Raw genomic sequence first — 21362 nt, forward strand, 5'->3', positions numbered from 1 at the left:
AATTAAATAACTTACCCTATTCGGAACCTAATAATAATATTGAGAATGGCAACCCTGTTGTCGGTCGTATTGTCCTTTTCTAGCATATACGTCCCTCTCTCTCCCACACTCCCACCACACAGCAGTTTGCTTTTTGGCGGTTGTCGCAAAAACAAATTTCCAACTCATTGTCTCAAAATTATACATATTTACACCAGGCAGGATTAAAACTTTAGGTTCCGAATAGGGTAAGTTATTTAATTAGCATTTTATTTTTGTGTAAAACGCTGTCAAACCTTTTGGCCGCCGGACCTAGTCCGCAAAGACGCTCACTCACACGCCAGAGTAAATTCTAAGTAAACAACTAATAAAAAGTTTAGGGATTGCAAAATGTGATATCGATATTTACAATTTATGGTAAAAATCTTCTCAATTTGGCTTTGTTCTTAACCAACTTTAATTTATTTCGAGAATGCCAAAAATTAACATATTTTTTACACACGACAATGTTAAAAATAAAGGTCTTTATCATTAAAAACAACCACTAAACAATATCGATTCATGACGTAATATCACCGCACTAGGCTCTACGAGAAGTCTTGTATACATGACAACGGCGCGCATGGACTGCCCGCAGTGCAGACCGACAAGGTCCGTTTCCGCGCGGATTAAGTAATAATAGTCTCTAGGTCAACGGCGTAAGCGCTTGTCGGTACGTAAACTTTATAAGCGTATGGTTAGAGCCGCGCATCGTGTGTCGATAATATAAATGTACCGGAACTGCATTGGGGAAAATGACACGTGGGTTGAATTGTCAATGAGTGAAGAACAATAATATTGGAAAAGGGTGGGGATCAGAAATGTTCGGGAATGCATGTTTCACATTCGACATATTCCTTAGAAGAGCTTGTCAGTTCCCGTATCCATCCCTACCATAATAATTTTATATATATATATATATATATATATATATATATATTGTATGTAATATATGTTTAGTATTTATGTATGTAGTATGTATTTTATTTTATAATATTATTTATGTATTTTATTTGCTTTTGGACATTTTGTTTAGTTACTTTTAAAACATTACTGTGCATTCCGTAAGTTTGTCTATCTAATTTGCATTCTCCCCTCATCTACTCGAAGGTTAGCTGGAAGAGATCCCTTACAGGGATAAGTTCGCCTTTGTACCTTTATTTCTGTAAATATTATGTAAACCTGTGTTGTGTACAATAAAGTGATTACTACTACTACTAATTTTTCGTCAATTTCAAATACATAACATTCTCATAGTTAGGCGACACTGACTAGTCCGAGCGTCCGCCTGTAGGTATCATTCTTGTGCGAAGCGGTCACTGCAGGGTATCACTCCCCACTACACTATCATCTCAAAATGAATCATTTGTTCTGCAAATAGACCACAAGGACAGATTTACTTGTCTGACTCTACTATGGACAGCTGAACAAGTTCCCTGAACTCCAGCTATAGTTATGCCTGTCTCTCTCTCGTCTCGTTTAACGGATTCTAGTTACTAATTATCACCAATTGGCATTTAACAGGTGTTCAAATGCTTAAATAAAACCAGATTGGCCACTTGATATTTAATTTGAATATTCTCTAGAGATGCACCGGATATTCGGTTTCTATCCGGTATCCGCCCTATCCGGCCAGTATTTTAATATCCGGCCGGATACCGGATAATGCTCTACTATCCGGCCGAATACCGGATAGTACCATTGCTTGATTTCGGAGTAAACAAATTGGATTTAAGAAACAGTCACGGTCATAATCGTACTTGTTTATTATTTTAAAACAATTTAGAGATTCAACTGACTTGCACGCGCACTCATTTCGAACCAAGAAATGTGTCCGCGCGAACGTTCACTTAGAAACAGGTCAAAACTGCAGAATGCGCACCTGAAAAACCGAAATGTACGTGCAGCTCTGCTGGCCGATATTCGGCGGCCGGATACCGGATATTCGGCCGATGGTCAGGCCGAATATCCAGTATCCGGCCAAACAACTATCCGTTGCATCTCTAATATTCTCATATCGAGTTAACATTCCCATCCCTAGCTGTCTTGTATACAAGACAACGGCGACGAGGAACATGAAAAACGTTGAAAACTGGAGCAATTTTTTTGATTGCCTTATTATAAAAGAATGGATTTATTTATCTGCTTTAAATGCAATTATTTTAAAAATCAAAGACCTAAAATATTAACACGAGTGTAAAAAAATACTACAATTGATGTTTTTTCACATTTACCGAGCGGTTGAATTTGTGTCTTGTATACAAGACAGCGGCGCCAGTGTATCGTTCTATCGTTGTCTTGTATACATGCCAACGGCGGTCAAAGGGTTAAACAACTGTACCGCTATTCGGAACCTAATAATAATATTGAGACGTGTTTGTTATCGCCTGGTGGTGGGAAGACGCCAAGCCAATGTGATTATACATGTACTTATTATGTATATGTAATATTATTATATTATGAGTGTTTAATTAATTATGCAGTACACCCTTTATTTTAACACCTGTGAGGAGAGAGGTATTTAGTAAAGCATACAATTTGATATTCCATTATATTATGATTATGATACTAACTTAACATTTTATATACGTACTTAATGTACTTATAAATGTTCAAAAAGAATAAGTGAGTCACCACAAGGGTGCTATACTTAATTACTTAAATGTAGGTATGTGAAAACTAGGTAAAAGAAGATGTGATAAGTCAGTCTACTCTTCAAAGAGCATACAACATCTGTTATAAGGAGTAATGTAATTCAAGTATGAAAAGATAAAAATAATAACGTACTAGAGTAGTTTTTATTTATAAGTCGCAATTCTTATCAAATTTGATAATAATTATCTATAATAGTAAAGTAAGCAGTTGCAGGAATATAACAAGGACAGGACCTTTCTTATTTCCAGAATCCCTCAGGATTAGGTAGACGAATATTTTAATTATTCGTTATATCACTATCACCACAAACAGAGTTAATAAAATTAGGTATTTATTCAAATGTCATAGGGAATCACTAAATTTATTTAATGACTGTAAGCCATATACTTGGTTATAGTTATAGCTATAAAATGCATTTAACCCTTTTATATGCTTTACTAACGAGAACGCAAGTCACTGTACATACATAAATAAACCTTACTTAAAAGTGTGAAGGTTAGGTACTATGAGAGCTTAAGCCACAACACTCATTGTTCCCTGCGCTGTGGCACTAGTTATGACGCTTTGTGGTGTTCTTGTGTAGAATTGCCACAGAACTTTATCAATAATATTTGCAGAGTCATTCTAATTAAATTCATGTTTAGCTATCATAACCTTAATTTTACTCAATAATTTGTATATATGTAGTAAGAGTAGTTTCTTAGTGGTTTACTTTATCTGGTGCCTACTGGTAGACATAAGCCTTAAAACTTTATTGGTTCTGACCGCTAAAGTGGCTTAATTTCTGTAAACTATTCATAGACATTGCTTAATTCTGAATATTCAGTTTTCTCTATTCAGTGTGTAAATTATAAGGAATCAGATACTTAATTCGAAACCCTAGCTCATCGCATAGGTGCTTTTAACCGAAATACAAATTTATGTGCTTATTTCGTGATTTTACATTATTTGCTGTGGGAAACCAGGGGGTTCCCGACCATTTGCCGGGCGCCTGTGGCCCCAAAGCCACAGCGCAGAGGCCCTTTAAGAGGGACCTATTTTATCCAATGCTAGAATCAACACTTTGTCGAATCTATTAGATATTTAGGTATACTTATCCTCCTTATGAACTAAGGATAATTGTTACTTGTTTATATTTCAATAATAGCAAGATTGTAAATTATTTTATATTCTGAAATATAATATTACTTAATTTGGGCCAGTGTACTTTTGTATACTATATCTCTGGCCTACTACCTACTATATAGGTTAGTCTAATAACATCCCGCCTCCTGGGAGGCAATATACAGAGTTCTTGGATATATATTCACGATATCGCTAAGTGTGTAGATCCACACGGATCTAGTTTTCCGACACTTGACTGCATGAAATTATTGTGTACATTTTTTACAGGTCTCGAGCAAGAAGGGTACCTATATATAGGTTGAGGTCCTTAACTTGTCGATTTGGTAATAGGAGCAAGACACAGACGGGGTGTAAATTAATTGATCCACCATGTTTCAAGAGACACATGTGCATTGATGCCTTCAAGTTACACTGTACAGACAGACTATATAACTCTTTTGCAGAGTTTTGCCAACATATTATAATAAATGACTGCATTTGTGTGCATTTGTTACTTGTTCCACGACAAAAACATATTTATATATATTACAATGTATTTTTGAAAAGTACTCGCCTTTCAAAATAGCTTCGCCTTTTCGCAAGGCTTGCTGCTGTTTCACATTGTGCAAAGCAAACAGTATCGCAATGCTATAATTTTGTATAAATTGAGAACTAGAGGGTCATGCCCTAGACGTGACCGCCCAGAAGTTATACTAGAATCGTTCGTGCAAACCATTAAGTCACTGTTTATTAAAAACCTTATGACTGGGTACATTACATTCCACGGTGGGTACATTTGTTAAACGTATAGTATCAAACTATGACGAATAATGATAAGTGAATTAAGTGATAACAATATTTGGTCCGTGCATAGAAGCACGTGCCTTTGAGATTAGTGCATGGGTAGTTTAAAATAAACTTAATCTGTGCATAGGAGCACTTACGATCAAGGTGGTTCGAATCCTCAAGGTTCACAAGGCAGACATAAGGGTGTAAAATAAATCATTCATAAACGCCCCGTTAGGTCAGTTTTGTACATTTTTATTTCCAACATGCTTGTGCAGCACATGACAATTTTCCTATACCATGCCAGTCAGGGATATAATAATTAAATAGGTATCTAACCTGGGTTATGTCGTGTACCTACATAGGTAGGTACTCGTAAAAATGTTAACTGAAAGACTAGTGCTCTCGAGGCAAATATAATTTATATTAATTTCTAGTCTGTTATAGCAGGCATAGACTTCAAAGGTTTTTAGATATTCATAGGGCCGCTAAACGGAACCCTTTGTACACCTTGAGCAGGCTGTTTGTGCTCTTGTAATTTTATTTTCACACCATCAGTGATATTAAACATAGCTTATTTCAGAATTGAACCGTAAGCTATGTTGTGTCGTGAGCTTAAGTGAGCCTGATTTAATTAGAGTCCACAGATTATCTGGACCTTGGAGGATTGACCACACCTTATTCTAAATATCAATATTCTGTCTGGGCTTATGGTCGAATTTAGGTGACTAAATCTCTTAGTATTATCTATGCCACCAACGTTATGAGGCTTAGCGTCTCTAGACCACAATTTTCTATTAGGGTGCAAAGATTTTTTCATCTTTAAAATAAAAATGAGTCGAGATAGGCCTGGAATCTTAGGTTATTTCATATCTATTATATTATAATTTTAGAAATGTTAATTATTCCAATTTTGAGTTTAGCCAATAGGGTGTCCGGGACCCTTAAAATAGATTGGTAAACAAAAATGAAACCTCGAATAACGAAGCCTATTTCGACTGATTTTTACCCAGAACATTATTTTGTTAGAACCCTTTTCACTTGTCCTTTGTCCAAAAGGAGGTATTTACATATTCATTTTTGTTATATTTTTATGATTGTGGCCTACTCGCTCGCCTGTGTTATGACCATATCATTTAATTTCTGACATGCCTTGCGCAGGCTTATATAGGTTGTAATATCATCATCAGTAACTTGACATCAGTTTGTGAATGAATCAAAGATTCCTTGGCACACCTTACGCAGGTGGAAACATGGCAGCCTTGCGCAGGCTTAAATAGGTACACAACATATTGGTATCATCACAAATAACTTGACGTTAGTTTGTGACTGAATAAAAGATTCTCTTAGGCACACCTTACGCAGGTGGAACCATAACAGACATAGCTTAAGAATATCATTCAAATGAAGTTTATGTTTATGGGTAATATTCCCTTAGTTGCGAGTTCTTCGCTCGACAAGGGGAAAGGATTTACTTTAATAGGCACTTTTAGAAAGTGTCATTCACGGTGACGAGATTTGCCATGACTAAACTTTTACTCTACAGTTAGCGAATATAATTTGAAATTATGAAGCAAACCATGCGTCTTCGTCAATGAATCAATCTAAACATTCCCATATTGTTAATGCCCTTTCAAGTCACAGGCTTCCGATTTTATTTAAAACGTTTACAAGTGTAGGTACTATTTATGTAGGTAGGTAGGTAGGCTTAAAGAACCGTCTTGTATGTACCTATAGTTACATATAGAATGAATAATCAAGTTATTCAAATCCAAAATAATACAAGCACATATAGCAACTACATGCAAGAGTTCTTTTAAGCTGTTAGTACCTGTTATTTATTTAAAGAGATACCTATCTACCTACATTTTAACCATTTTTTTTTTCAAAATCTAAGATCTATATAGTTGGAGAGATGTAAATTGATAAGGAGTGAAATACTTAAGGATTTCCATGTCATTCTTGCGCAGAGCCATGCTAATATATCTCTTTATCTAGTCAGACTTAAGTATAAGTTTACGTACTGCCGAAGTACTCACTTTCCACAAAAATAAATGCAATTCTTGCGATGTAGGTTTGTTCGTTACCTTGTGTCCCTCAGAGCGGAAATAGAAGCCCCGCGAAGCGGGGCTTCGTCGACTCCTAAGCGGGTACACGTTATTTATCAGCAAGTTTATTACCAAAAAATTCATTTTGCAATATTATATTTAACCCGGAACGGGATAAACCGACAAGTTGCTGATACATACTTGGACAGATAAACCCTACACGTCTATAAGCTTCTACCTTAATACGTAGAGGTTCTACGTAACACGTATTAACTATCCGATCCTTTCGTATTCGAAAACACAAATCACTTGAAAACTGAAGGGTATGCCTCCACACATCACCATTTAAGTGTTATACCTAATTTCAACAGTTATTATAGACACACAAAGATTTAAAGTAATAAGTAATAAGACTCTGAAGAGACTTAATGTAGGTATAATATTAATTAAATTCTAATGGTGACAAGTGCACGCTTTACCAGCTCGATGTGTTTTCTACCATTATGTGTTTTAGTATTTTCATTAGCATAGCCACGGTGCGCGCAGGCAGGCTTTGAAAACTTACACATTACTATTCCGGATCGTTTTTATTTGCTAGATAGTTTAACGGACACTAAATTTTAATTATTTATTTCGAACGGCAAAAGCCGTTAGAAACTGTTTTTCAATATAGTCAGCTAAACTGGGGTACAATTCAAAAACTCACCAGCAGTTTAGCTTCACGACCTTCCAGATGGAAAAACAGCAAGCCAATGAGTTGGAAATTTGTTTTTGCGACAACCGCCAAAAAGCAAACTGCTGTGTGGTGGGAGTGTGGGAGAGAGAGGGACGTATATGCTAGAAAAGGACAATACGACCGACAACAGGGTTGCCATTCTCAATATTATTATTAGGTTCCGAATAGCGGTACAGTTGTTTAATTGGTCATTATCGGCGGTTGAATTCGGCGAGCCAAATTGGCGTTTGCGTCCGTACGTCCCGATTCGATCGGGCAATTTAATCAGATTGGCGAAAAATTGACTAATCTGGATACGCCTTAAGCAACATCGAGTTGATAATTTGACATATAATAATAATAGATTTTTAGCATAAGTTGCATTTCATAAAACTTAACCCAAATCATTTCTACGTTTTCAAGTCAAAGATAAAGACATGTTGGTTTTAAAATTTTAATAAGTATAGACCATAACATTGTCATGATCTTGTAACATTGTTAAAATAAGAGAGTCTCCCATTTTCATTTTATTGCATTTTTTATAAAATGTCTTTAGATTCTCGGGATATCTTGGTCCTAATTCGATTGCTCTTTTTTATGGAAATAATTATATCCTTCAGATTCACAGGATGCTCGAGGCTTAGCCGAATAACACTGCAAGGAAGTATGTCATGGCTCAATGGTTCTAATTAGCCATCAGTATAATACCGCCAATGAATGTTTACATCCACCTGAAAATAAGAACAACATTCATAAAATGAGGATAACCACACAAAACTAACAGATGGTTGAAATTGTTAGAAAAAATTAGACCGATTTCTTGTTTTCGAACTTAACAGCTCATGGCAATTTAATAATAAAAATCAAAACACAAGTGAAGAAAGTTTTATGTACCTATGTATTTCACGGATACGTACTCCTGTACGGCCATTGCTCCTCTAATTCAACGGCATTGTGCTTATCACTGTTATGATAATAATTTCAAATTTGTAGAATCTGCTCGCAATCTCGTATGAACTCGCTTATTTTTCTTGCAAAACTCTGTCCAAGGGTCAGCGTAGGGGCCGTCGTGTAGGGGTGGGGAAGAAAACGTTGTCCAATAATTATGCAGTGCCAAGTTATCGAAAGTAAATTCAATCTTTGTCCAAATACGCGCAGATGTCGTGGGGAATCAGAAGTCCGTGGGTCGTGCTGAGGTCGCCGAAAATCTCAATGATAACATTAATAGCAATTCGCAAGGTAACATGAGGCAGTGTTGCCAACTCGGATTTTGAAAAAATGCTAGACTAATGTCTAGATTATGCCAAAATTATGCCAAAGATTTTTGTAACACCTATGCTAAAATATCACTTGAAATTAGACACTTAAAACACATACTTTTTTCAAATTTACCGCCTTTTTCTACTGACAAGATCTGCTTGACCAACTTTATATAGTCCCTTGACGTCCATCCGTTCACAAAAGTCAAAATTCATATGAAAATATGAACCGCATAAGGCGATGGCGCATATTGTTGCTGCCAAGTTGGTGCAAACTTGGCTTAAACTAAATTATGCTAAAAAATATGCCAGATGCTAAATGGAAAATTTTGGTGCCAAAGCGAGTGAAAATATGCCAGATCTGGCATCATTTATGCCAAGTTGGCAACACTGACATGAGGCTTGTCCGTTATTTTTCGGGAATGAGAGCTAAGTGACACTGACAGTTGACATCGTTTTTTTTTCTATCCCGTCCCATTTACTACGTGCAAAGGAATTACTCGTATCTGCCATTCCATCTCACAAACGTCATATCGATCATTTAAAAAATTATATTTAATCAATAAAATGAAATAAAAATAAAAGAGCTGCATTTCCGTGATCGCTATAATAAATACTATCGGAAAAAAATATAATTTGCCTATCTTCAAAAAACTTTACCTACCCAATTAAAAGAAGTTCATTCGAGATAAAAGAGCGCATCAATCGTGATATAACTTATAAATTGTTGATATACTTACATACATAATGTGGTTTGCCATCACAGAAGGGTCAGAATTTCAGATAAAAAGAACTTTATTGCATTTCATGCATAAAATGACCCTTCTTTTTTTTTATTATGAATGGGCTTACTCATGGCCACAGACTAGCCGAGGCGTAGACGTGGCCTACGATGGAGCGAGCTCGCCCAGAAGGATTCTGTGATGGATTTCCACATATATTTGACACTGTAACGTTATTAACCTGTAACTTGTCGAGTACACCTTGCAACTGTGCTCGTTTAGCGTTTAACGTGTTCATCTGCGACTGTAGTTCCGATTCTGCTTCAAACAGCGCCGCTTTCTTCGGAGCTACAACCTGAAAATTAATTGGTAAATTAACACAGGCAATACGAATTCAGAATTTACACAGTGGATACCTACACCGAGGGTGACCTTCATTCATATCTTTATTTTATCGGCATGATGCTACCGGTAGACTACGTCGGAAATAGATGCCTCAACCTTACTGTCCAAGGCCTTAGATCACGCGGCCGCGGTAGGCCTAAGAAGCGGTGGCTGGACGTTGTGACAGCGGACATGGAAGAGAACAATCTCACACCTGAGGATGCCGGAGAACGGAAAAAAGTGAAGTTTAAAGAAGAAGAGATGCTATGAAGACCTCGATATAAGATGTTGAATTTCTGACCTTAATGACACGATCATACACGTCCATAGCACGAACCCACTTGCACAGACCTTCGCAAGCTGAAGACACTTTGGCGATAACGGCTGGGTCGAATTCGCGGTCAGGAATGTATCTACGGATAATGGGGAAACATGTAAAGGTCGAAGAAAAAGGCCAAGGTTCCTAAAGTTCCTAAATTATATTTTCCTTCGACAGTAAAAACAGTCAACTTCTATATCAAACGAAGTAATATTCATATATGTGTATTTACTTGTCTCGAATCTTCTTCATAATGGCAGGAGGTATGTTGTCCTTGTCATAAGCTTTCAGGTTTTCCAGAAACTTCATATCGCCCAGCATCTTCTGCGACGGACCCCAATAGTCCTCGAATGGCTTCCCTGTCAAAAGTGTCATATAATCGTTGTTTAGAAAGATTGTTCACTAAAGCAATAAAAATGGGTAAGTAACTGCAACTAAGCCACATTCAGAGCGCGTATCCTCAGATACTTCGGACATGTGACGCGGCGTGGAGAGCAGGCCATGGAGAGACTTGTTGTCCAGGGACGGGTCAATAGCTGTAGGTCAAGAGGACGTTCTCCGATGCGTTGGACGGATCAGATAAAAGCCCTTACCAACACCCCACTTAACACATGTGCCAGAGAAGCATCTGAAAGGGAGGACTAGTGTAGAATCGCTAGTCGTTCAACATGACTACGACTGCTCTGCCAAGAGTAATTCGACGGAGAGAGAGAGAGAGAGAGAGAGAGAGAGAACTGCAACTAACCATCAGGACCCATCTTCCTATCCCCTTTAATCCCTTTCATGACGCAAACCGCCTCCATGACCAATTTGACGCCCGCCGGCGGATTCTTCATACTCTTCACAAGGGTTATGTCAGCTGGTTTGAGGGTGTTGAGGGCGTCCAGGGCAGCGTTGAGGGCTGGCACGGCTTCTGCCAAGTCGGACTCGCAATCGTCCTTGATGGCTTGGGCGGCGGCGGCCGCTTCGTTGGCTAAGGCTTCGTCGGCACCTACGATCTGTTAGAATAAAGTGGCGTAAGGAATATTCCTGTTTTATTTTTGGTTGTTGATTCTAATACGTACTAATTTATGAAGTGAAAACTTCTTTAGCGGCGCTGTGCACTTTTTGTGATGAAGAAAAAATGTTAAACTCCCGACAGGTCACGTGACCGTAAGATTCGTAAGAAGTAATTAAGACGGACACGTGACCTGAACGAAAAACTGTTACAATGTCATTGAGTTTTCACTTCTGCCGGCACTCCCGGAGTGCAACCCGTTGTTTTTTTTGTTAGACACATATTCTTAAACTTTAACATACTAAATGCAAACTAGTTTAAATGAGGTAAATTGCTGTCAATACAATGCTTACAAATCACGCCTATGTTTCCTTATTTACAACAAACAAACAGCAACACTCTACTGCCCGTAGGTGGAGCTTATGCCTTTTGTAATAAGGTCCACCGATGAACAGTTAACAGTGTGAGTGATGGTACTCTAAAACTATGCCCCTGTTCCGCAACGAACCTCCTTCTGTTTCTCCACGACTACGGTGTCCTGTTCGATTTTGATCATAAGTTTCTCAGTCTTGTCCGACGTCTCAACCAGCAACGGCTGCAGATCCCGCAGGTTCTGCTGCATCACAGCGACCTGGCCCGCTGCGAAGTCTAATTGTTCTAAGCCAGTTTCGTACCTGCAATAATAAGTTGAATAGCTATTTAATTTAGTTTATTCAATTTTACATATTATGTAAGTATGTATAAAACTTAACAAACTAAAACCCGTTCTGAGCCATGCCGGGTCCAAAGGTCCCCATCACACTAGCAGCGTTACCCCGCTGTATGGCGATGGAGACCTGTTGGACAAGCCATGACTCAGAACGGGGGTCATTCCCCTTTTCTTTGAGGCGCTTTCCAAGTTGAATAGTACCATAGCATGATACATAATGGAAAAATTATTCCAACCAATTGACTTCCTGTCACCAGATGCTTACTTAGAATACTGTCTTATTGAAAATTCAAAATTTCTCGAGATACTCGAGAAACTAGAGAATTCCTGGTTGAGAATGCTCGTGCCTCGAGAAATAAAAAAGATCGAGAAATCAGAAACCCTACTTGGAATAAGTACTTGTATGAACCACCAAAAAATGTTATATCCTGGGGTTATAAACTTGTTCAACTTGTTGCACAATAAAAATATAAAAATTAAAAATAGCTCACCGTATTCTTGCTCGGGTGATCTGATCCACTTTCATAGCGTAAAGACTCTGAAAGGCTTTAATCAACTCCAAGTAGCTGGTGGGCGTAACGTATACCTTGCGCTTCTGTTCGCTATAAAACCTGTTAAACATGACAATAGTTCTTCATTTCTCATTTTCTGAAAGAGGATCATTGTTGTTCTAAAAGGTGTGCAGAAAATGATACGTTTCTGCACTAGAGCATTTTGTGTTCCATCCAAGTACGATTTTATTAATTTTTTTACGATAAGCAATTGAAATTTGGGTATAAATGGATTTGTTATACAATTTCCATTCTGATATTTGACACCACATTCCATAAATAACGATACTTTAGCCTAAATTGTTAATTGAAAGTACCCTCAATAAATAATTTAAAAATGTATACTTAGTCATGTTTTTAAAAAACACATGCATTTTACTTTCCTCCTATTCGAAATGAAAAATAGTGTTTAATTCGGGTGAAAGGCATCATTTCAGCCCTTGGTCTACAACAATCTACTATTCATTGATTTTACATAAAGATCCACAATGATAACGTAGAGATTTTATTTAATCGTATGGCGCAGAGATAACAACCTTAAGACAAAACCTCCGGATGCACACGGTCCCTATATCACAGAATAAATAATAGTACTGTCGTACAGAAAGGAAACTTCCTACAAAACCGAAGTTTGACAGCGGTTCGGGGTCGAATCATGCTGAAAGGGATGAGATTGGGAAGGGATTTGTAATATATGGCACTATCTCTATCGGCTATTTAGGGTTGTCAAAATTCAAGCCATTATCTTATCTGTGGTCGTGCACACAAAGAGACGTGTCCCTTGGAGTGGCCGGCGTTGGCCCATCGTGTAGAGGAGCCATAACGCATAGCTTACCTGTCGCTCAGCTGGACGACACTCATATGGAACAGCTGACAGACCTCCACGCACGCCGTGCACATGTCCTCTTGCACGCCTTGCATCTTGGATATGAACATCTGCGCTACACGCTCCAAGGCCTCGGGAGGCCAGGCCGTGAACCTGTATATATTTATATAGTGCTGATATCTTAACATATCTGGACCGCAATATAATATTTAAAACTTTCGAGTTTTGAACACATATTAACTCAGATTTATAGACGGGTCTATCGCGAATTTATTTTATTACCTTTATTAAAAAGGCAAATAAAGGTAAATCTGTGCGTGCGGAATGCAATAAATAGAAAAGCATGGCGGGAAACAACTAAAAAGGCCGTAGAACGACCTCAATGACCACGACTGCTCTGATAAGAGTATCCGGCTAAGTGCCACTTGCACCATCCCACTAACCCGGGGTTAAGCGGGTAAACCGTTAACCCAGGGTCAAATTGTACTGGTAACCATGGTTACTTTCTGGTTTAACCGGTTAACCCCGGGTTAGTGAATGGTGCAAATGGCCCTAAGAAGAAGAATACAAATAGGTATGTTACCAGTCGATGGTGCAGCAGTTGATAAGCGAGGGGAACATCCGCAGTCTGTTCCTAAAGGAGTCCCCGATGGGCGACATGGCCATCACGATGCGAAGGTTCGCCTTCACACGCTCCACGTAGAACCCGAACATGGCTAACGGCGTCGTCTCCATTTTCCGGCCCTGTTTGGCACATTTAAAATATTTAGCTCCTTTTTTTAATTGTATAATATGTTTCAGACAACGAATACACCAGAAATACATTAAATACATAGTTCCCGTAAAAATTCCCGAAGACTGCCTCGGCGGCGTCTTTAGAAACGCTGCCGAAGCAACCTGAAGACTGCCAAGGCATCCTCAGGCATGCCAAGACTACCGTGCCGTGACTTGCCGTGCCTTGGCGATAGGGGCGTAACAAACGGTTTTACCCCAGTCAACCCACCCTAATTGAAGTATACTACAAATATTTACATAGATAGCAGTCGATTCTTGTTGTAGCTCCTTACCGATTCTCTCACAGCACCCTGCATTTTGTCCAGAATTTCTACCTTCTCGTCCATGCCATAAAGGTTCGGAATGTCTCCGGTATTCAGCAGCATGTTTATGTCTTCGACCATACCTTCGTACATAATCTGAAAGTGTATTTGAAAATAATTTACTATGGACGTGATTATTATTTATTCGATTAAGTAATTGGGCTTCTTCATTTGAGAATAACAGAAAAAGTAAGAGCAAATCCCCTAGCGTGGTACGGGCATGTGATGCGGAGGGATGAAAGTGATGTGTCGTGAATGGTAATACGAATGAATGTGGAGGGAAGTACGAGGAAAGGAAAACCGAGGATAAGGTGGATGGACCACAGTCCATCCAGAGAGAGATGATATAAAACGAACGCAAGTGAATGATGAAATGACGGGCGACAGAGAGGTGTGGAAGAAAAAGACATGCTGCGCCGACCCCAAGTGAATGGGACAAGGACAAGAGAATGATGATTTACTAAATATAAAGAGGAAGAACTTTTGTTTTTCTTCAACAAGAGTGTCTCGCCTGGTTATCAGCGAACAGGAAGACCAGCGGCTTGCCGATGATGCCGGCCTTCATCAGCATCTTCCGTATATCGTCCCGCCACTCGTTCTGGCCGTACACGCGAGATATCTCGATCTGGATCACGTTCATCTCGAGGATGCTGGCCGCGAGCTTGACGGCGCTGCTGCGCCCGCTGCCGCCGACGCCGACGAGCAGGAGATTACCTAGTACGGATATAGAAAGTTAAAAATCTCTCTTTCTATTATTGGAGGAACGAAATACCTAGTTAGATTAGGTACTTGATATACCTACACAATGGAATCTTGATGATTTCAATCTAGTTTAGTAAAGCGAAAATTATAATTTTATCGCGATATGCGATATTTCGCTCTTTTTTTGGAGAAGCAACGTTCTCAAATGTCAATGCATCCATAACATGAAAACACAGTTTCTCTTGAGATTCATGTTATCTCATGTTAGGCTCTGCTGTGTTTTTATTAAAGTCATAACCTTTATACTCAGCCTAAATTATTCCTGAGGGCCTACCGCGACCCACGATAGACGTGTTACCTCTCTGTCGCACTTGTAAATTCGTACGTAAGTGTAACAGGGAGGCAATAGGTCGAACGTGGTTCGCGGTACGCCCCCTGGGCTCTATCTTCTGAGGCGACCATATAATCAGCAAGACGTGCGATGCTACAGTTTTATGCACTTTCTACACCGCATACTTCATGCATAGAAAAGGAACTCGAAGATCAACAAACTAGGATGGACCATACCGTTATCCTGCAATAGCACCCTAGTGCACCGGGATATATGATCCAAAGCGTATCGGAACATGACTAGGGCCATGGGCGATGAGGAGACGACGTTATATTCGTCCAGGTAGTATTCCATCTTCACCGCCATGTCCTCGAGGTTCGTCACCTAGGAGACAATATCAAGAGCTAGAATAAACCAAACCGTCTTTGACAAGGAATCACGTTGTCTCTCCCTAATGCTTGAGACGCAAATCGCTTTCTCATTCTCGAACGAAAAAAAAAAAACAAATTCACTTTCTCTCTCACAGTAAAACATAAGTTCAGTAAAATTGAGTGAAATATACATACAGTATAGAAACTGCCGGCCTAGCCAAGGTTACAATCGCTATCGCTTTTCCCTCGGAGTAATTAACAATGGAGCCGCCATTAACAGGCGTTCCCCTCTGTCGAAAAAAGGCGGCCAATGGTCAACTACATGTCAACCATATGTATGGACTGACGTTTATCTGACATGACGTACCTATACATTTGATGTGCCCCTCCCCCGCAAAAAACGGCAGACTATTTTGTACCGAAAATTTTAGACATGGCGTCTCCGTTGGTTATATCCTCCAAGGCTTTTCCACTCTTCCATATTATTGCGACAGTGACAGTCGCGTTTCGATCGCTACGGAGCGTAAGTGATTGGCATCTTGGCTACGCAGCCTGTACAGAGCTTAACATGAGCACAGAATAAATAATAGTACTAGGTATTCTCGAATGCCCAGGGGTGGCAAAATACCGGGCACAACACCTCGGCTCACCGGGGTCTCTCCCAGAAGTCGTCGGCAACGTCAAGGGTCTGCTAGGCTTCTTGGTAGAGTTGGGTTGGCAGGAATAGTGCCGCCAACCCATCACGCAAAATAGGCGCAATATTATGACGTCGAGTTGCGGAAACCAAGCCCGCGAAAACCTATAACCTAGTACTAGGTACAGAAGATTCACTCTTTATCAAAACGCATCTGCTACGATTAGGACAGCTATGGCCGCTAGGTGGCGACAGCGCCACGCGCGGCTTATGGCTAGCCACCAAAATTGGTGTGAGACGGATGTACTTGTAGCTACCTGTTACAAAGCGACGAACTTGCGGAGTGAGCCACGCCTGATGTAGGTAAGAAAATAAATAAATAAATATTGGGGACATCTTACACAGATCAACCTAGCCCCAAACTAAGCAAAGCTTGTACTATGGGTGCTAGGCGACGATATACATACTTATATAGATAAATACATACTTATATACATAGAAAAGACCCATGACTCAAGAACAAATATTAGTGTTCATCACACAAATAAATGCCCTTACTGGGATTCGAACCCAGGACCATCGGCTTAGCAGGCAGGGTCACTACCCACTAGGTCAGACCGGTCGTCAAAATGACTAAAAGGCTAAAAGTTTTTGTTGGCTATAAATGTTCAAATCACCTGATCATAAATCTTCGGATCAGCGTCTGGCTCCATGTAATTCCCAAAGAATACATTGGAAGCGTGGTTGTTATTCAGTTTCTCTCCGTCCGGCACGTAACCCATGTCCGTCATCACCTGGTCCATGTGTACGCGGTAGTTGGCGTACGTAGCTTTGTAAATTACTTCGAATAGCTTTTGCCTGAAGAAAGAGTACCAGATAATTTGTATTCAAGAGTCAATACTAGAGATGCAACGGATAGTTGTTTGGCCGGATACCGGCCGCCGAATATTCGGCCAGCGGAACTATAAGGTACCTACATTTCGGTGTTTCAGGTGCGCATACTGCAGGTTTGACCTGTTCCCTAGTGAACGTTCGCGCGAACACATTTCTAGGTTCGAAATGAGTGCGCGTGCAAGTCAGTGGAATGTTTAAATTGTGTGATTATGACCGTGTCTGATTCTTAAATCCAATTTGTGTACTCCAAAATCAAGCAATGTTACTATCCGGTATCCGGCCGGATAGTAGGTCCCTATCCGGTATTCGGCCGGATAGTAAATGAATGGCCGGATACCGGATATTAACCAGATATCCGGTGCATCTCTAGTCAATACACTATATATATTCGCCTACAAATTTGCTTGGTACGGTTTGGGCTAACATGTTTTCGCCGAGTTTTATTCGCACTAAACATATTAACCGACTTTTGTGCACACATACACTTATTATCTTGGCAGTAAATTTGTGCTCAGATCATCGGCCATCTCGTCCGCTTAGCCACTTCTGTTGCTTACTATACGTAAGTTCCTTGGAACTTGGTAGAAAAGCCAGACTTCGAAAAAATGACGCCTGGTTTAAGAGTCGCGTTTTTCACCGTTTTTAACTATTCTACCATCATGCTCCGCAATTGTTGCGCATTTTGGGTCCTAGCTAAATTGGTTGTTCAATACTTACGCTATAGGATTTCCAATTTAGCAAGAACCCTATATGGCATAATATTCCCTTGTGGTGACTGTACTAACTAAAACGGACAATAATCAAACCTGTCAGTATCATCAATCAGCCTGTCATAAAACACCCTGTAAGTCTCATGAATCCACAGCAGCACCAGCTTGTTCATTTCCTTCATGTGACTCGCAGGCACCAGCAGGACGCCCTTGATAACTCGCGCGAAGTCTCGCAAATTGAAGAGGTAATGGCATTTGCTGGGCGTCGGGAGGAACTGGACGGTCACGGTCTTGTATACTTCCATTGTCGCTGATACCACGTTCTGTTGAAAGAAAGTAGCGGGAAGCTTATAAGTTATTTGTTAGGTTAGGTTAGGTTAGTTATATACCCCCCGCGCCCTGTAGCCCGGGCGTAAGAATACCGCTACGGTATCCCCTGCCTGTCGTAAAAGGCGCCTAAAAGGGGTTCTCGGGATCGGAGAAAGTCGCAGCTAGGGACTGCGGCTGAAAAAAGAGGGGACCCACAAAGGGGCATAGCGCTAGGACGGCACTGGCGCGTTCATTGGAGATCTCAGAGCCGTCCGAAATGCGCCGAGGAGGATAACTGGGAGGTTTTTAGTTGGTGAAAGTCCGACATAACCTCCGCGCTGTCCCTGCGGTGCGGCGCTATCCATAACGGATTGTCCACCCAATAAAATAAAAGGTTATATACCCCCACCGCGTTCATGGAAAACTAAACAACTACGATTCATTATTATTAAAAAAAAAATCTCGAATATTTATTATTGTAAAGTTTTAATGTGTTATCTGTCGGTGGTATCACCAAATGGGCCCTACGGAAGACAAGCGCAGAGACAAGAGCATTATACAGAGTTGGGTCCATTTCGTGATGGACTTAATGTTCTGGTTTCTCTGCTTTTGTTGTCTGTGCCTATTCGTTTCGTAGCTAGGTACATATTTTGTGATAGGCACGAAAAATTTATTTAGTCTTTATCTCATCTTTTATTCAAAGCTAAACTACACATTAGTCTTTATAATAAATCTCAGGTTTTGATTTTAGTCCTAGAGACCTCAGTAAATAGTCCCTTTAAAGGTAGGTGACGAAGGACCTTACCTTACTTAACCGCACAAGCGTCTCATTAAAGCCTTTGCTAAAGTGCCAGTCCATGATGGTGACGAAGATCTTGTTGAGGGTGTTGTCTTCGAAGGAATCCAGGGCTATCAATATCGTGTGCCGAGTCAGCCGCCAGGAGATAAGGTTGGAGCCACCGCCAGGGGGGAGCATGGCAGAGACGAACAACTGGCAAGAAATGTCGAGACAATCAGAGAAGAAAGTAATCGAATTTAAACTGTTGTGATACATACTATAGTTCGTTTTTTTAGCATTAGAAAGAACTCCACAGAAGTAAACGTACAGTTTTTATCAGGCTCTTTAATTGTTAATAATTATTGAATTATCTAATGTAGCACGGTCAATACATATAATTTACTTCAAATTATTACCGCTAAAAGTGCCGGATTTGGAACCACAAGCTTACTTCTGCGAAGTTCTTTCTAATGCTAAAAAAACGAACTATAGCATTGAATAATTTTACGGTTTAGACTCACTTGTTTTTAGTCACACTGCTGTGTAGTGCTCGCACTGTTAGTGCTTGAGAAAGGAGACCTAGGCTCTCCGAAACATGTCGCGCGAGTGACTAAAACAAGTGAGTCTAAACCGTAAAATTATTAAATATCAGAGAAGAAAGTAGTTTCATGGGATTCGGCGTTCTTTATCGTAATCTTTTGATGATCAGCAAGAACACTATATATCATTAGAATTTTTTCTGACTAAGCGCGTAAAAAAGGGCAAGCATCAGATTTACTTTGCGACTGGCGCGGATGCTACAGCGCGTCAATGCCGATCAGGAAAAATCACCATGTCGGAAAATTTCCTTGTTCAAAATGCTAGTCCAGTATACACGGTGTAACATGAGGAAACCGAATAATTTTAACAGCGTATTCCTGATCATATTTAGAGACAAAAATGTCCTACAAGCTTTTTTGAAATTCGCCTAGTTTCAGAGATAATATTAATTTAAAAAAAAACAATTTTTTATTGTTACATAGTGTAAAAGGCCTTTTTGACGGTGATGTTGCTGCTATGGGACGTAGTCTAAATATACTTATTGATAGATGTCAAAAAGTGACAAGTAACACTTTGCAAAAAGTAGGTTTTACGAAAAAAAATGTTAAAATCAATTTTAAGTGACAAGTTTACCAATAACATTTATTTTTTATGTACAAACACATTAAAAAAAATGAAAAAAAAAAACAAAACAAAAAAAACTTTTTTTTTGGCGAAATTTACCTAAACTTATATTACATTTTTTCCTTCTTTTGGCCTCAGAAATGCGTGGTTAAAAGGATTCGGTTTCCTCATGTTACACCGTGTATAGTTGCCTATGTTACTTTCCTCCTTCATGGTTCTCTCGCAAGAAAGGCATCTTAAAATAAACTACATAGACAAAATGTACAAAGCATCTGTAACGGCTCACCACGTCGTCAACTTCTGGTTGATAATCTCATTGAGTTGAGATCGTACCAGTGTCCGTGTCTCACTCTATCACTCACCCATAGACTAGGAATCCTCTAGACCGAGTTTAGAGCAATTATTTTCATGCAACCGATGATGCCAAAAATGCGAGGGTGCGCGGGACGAGGTGAGCGAAGTCCCGTGCCGTGATTGGTCCGTTCAAAGACACGGACGTCACACAAAGACACTTTCGACTCGAACAAGGAGTAAAATTACCGTATGCGTGGCAGAGGGGGTAGCGCGACTATGCTCAGTCTGGAGGATGTTTTGTCTGTGCACTCACCTGTTACTGCAGCATACAGAGGTCATCCACGAGTACACACTGGAGATAAACCACTTACCACGACGACTAACTCCTGCTTGATCACCTGCTGCTTGAGGAGATCGTACCAGTGGATGTGGTCTATCTACTGCCGATTCAGCTCCAGACGAGGATCCTTCCACCTCCTGTAGCATGCGAAGGTCATCCATGAGCACACACTGGAGAGAAACCACCTACCTCGTCAACCACCTCATGCTTGAACATCTTGAGATCGTACCAGTGGTTGTGGTCTATCCACTGCCGATTCAGCTCTAGGTAAGCATCCGTCCAGCTCTGTCTACAGCATACGGAGGTCACCCATGGGTACACACTGGAGATAAACCACTTACCACGTCAACCACCTCTTGTCTGACCATCTCCTTGAGATCGTACCAGTGGCCGTGGTCTATCCACTGCCGGAGCAGCTCCAGTGGAGGTTGGGCTCCGTACACCTCTTTTTGTGGCATGCTGAGGTCGTCTACGAAAAGGACGCACTGGGAAAAACAAGATATAATTAGAAATACATACAACAATGACTTGTTATGATTATGACACGTTTAGAAATATTATTAATTAATAGTCAATACGGTAAATACCAATGTATAGTATACCTACAGCAGATAAGGTACATAACAGGGTAATACGTGATGCGAT

General features: G+C 39.9%; 2 protein-coding genes across 4 annotated transcripts in view; one reads left to right on the forward strand and one right to left on the reverse strand.

The window, feature by feature from the left end:
• LOC134667199 (GSK3-beta interaction protein-like) overlaps positions 1–21362 on the forward strand; it is a 170003-nt gene that overhangs the window by 41181 nt on the left and 107460 nt on the right. The gene's annotated exons all lie outside the window — the stretch shown is intronic.
• The window catches only part of LOC134667206 (dynein axonemal heavy chain 3), a 156757-nt gene that overhangs the window by 37836 nt on the left and 97559 nt on the right, over positions 1–21362 (reverse strand). The window contains exons 37-51 of the mRNA XM_063524532.1: positions 21059–21202; positions 18947–19132; positions 17929–18155; positions 16906–17086; positions 15460–15607; positions 14702–14904; positions 14161–14286; positions 13677–13837; positions 13103–13246; positions 12208–12327; positions 11516–11681; positions 10756–11008; positions 10243–10369; positions 9993–10104; positions 9549–9662 (exon numbers count right to left, since the gene is read on the reverse strand). Coding sequence (XP_063380602.1) covers positions 9549–9662; positions 9993–10104; positions 10243–10369; positions 10756–11008; positions 11516–11681; positions 12208–12327; positions 13103–13246; positions 13677–13837; positions 14161–14286; positions 14702–14904; positions 15460–15607; positions 16906–17086; positions 17929–18155; positions 18947–19132; positions 21059–21202 — 2412 coding nt within the window. The remainder of the gene's footprint in view (positions 1–9548; positions 9663–9992; positions 10105–10242; positions 10370–10755; positions 11009–11515; positions 11682–12207; positions 12328–13102; positions 13247–13676; positions 13838–14160; positions 14287–14701; positions 14905–15459; positions 15608–16905; positions 17087–17928; positions 18156–18946; positions 19133–21058; positions 21203–21362) is intronic.

Source organism: Cydia fagiglandana, chromosome 9, assembly GCF_963556715.1.
Source record: "Cydia fagiglandana chromosome 9, ilCydFagi1.1, whole genome shotgun sequence".
Taxonomy (NCBI): Eukaryota; Metazoa; Arthropoda; class Insecta; order Lepidoptera; family Tortricidae; genus Cydia; species Cydia fagiglandana.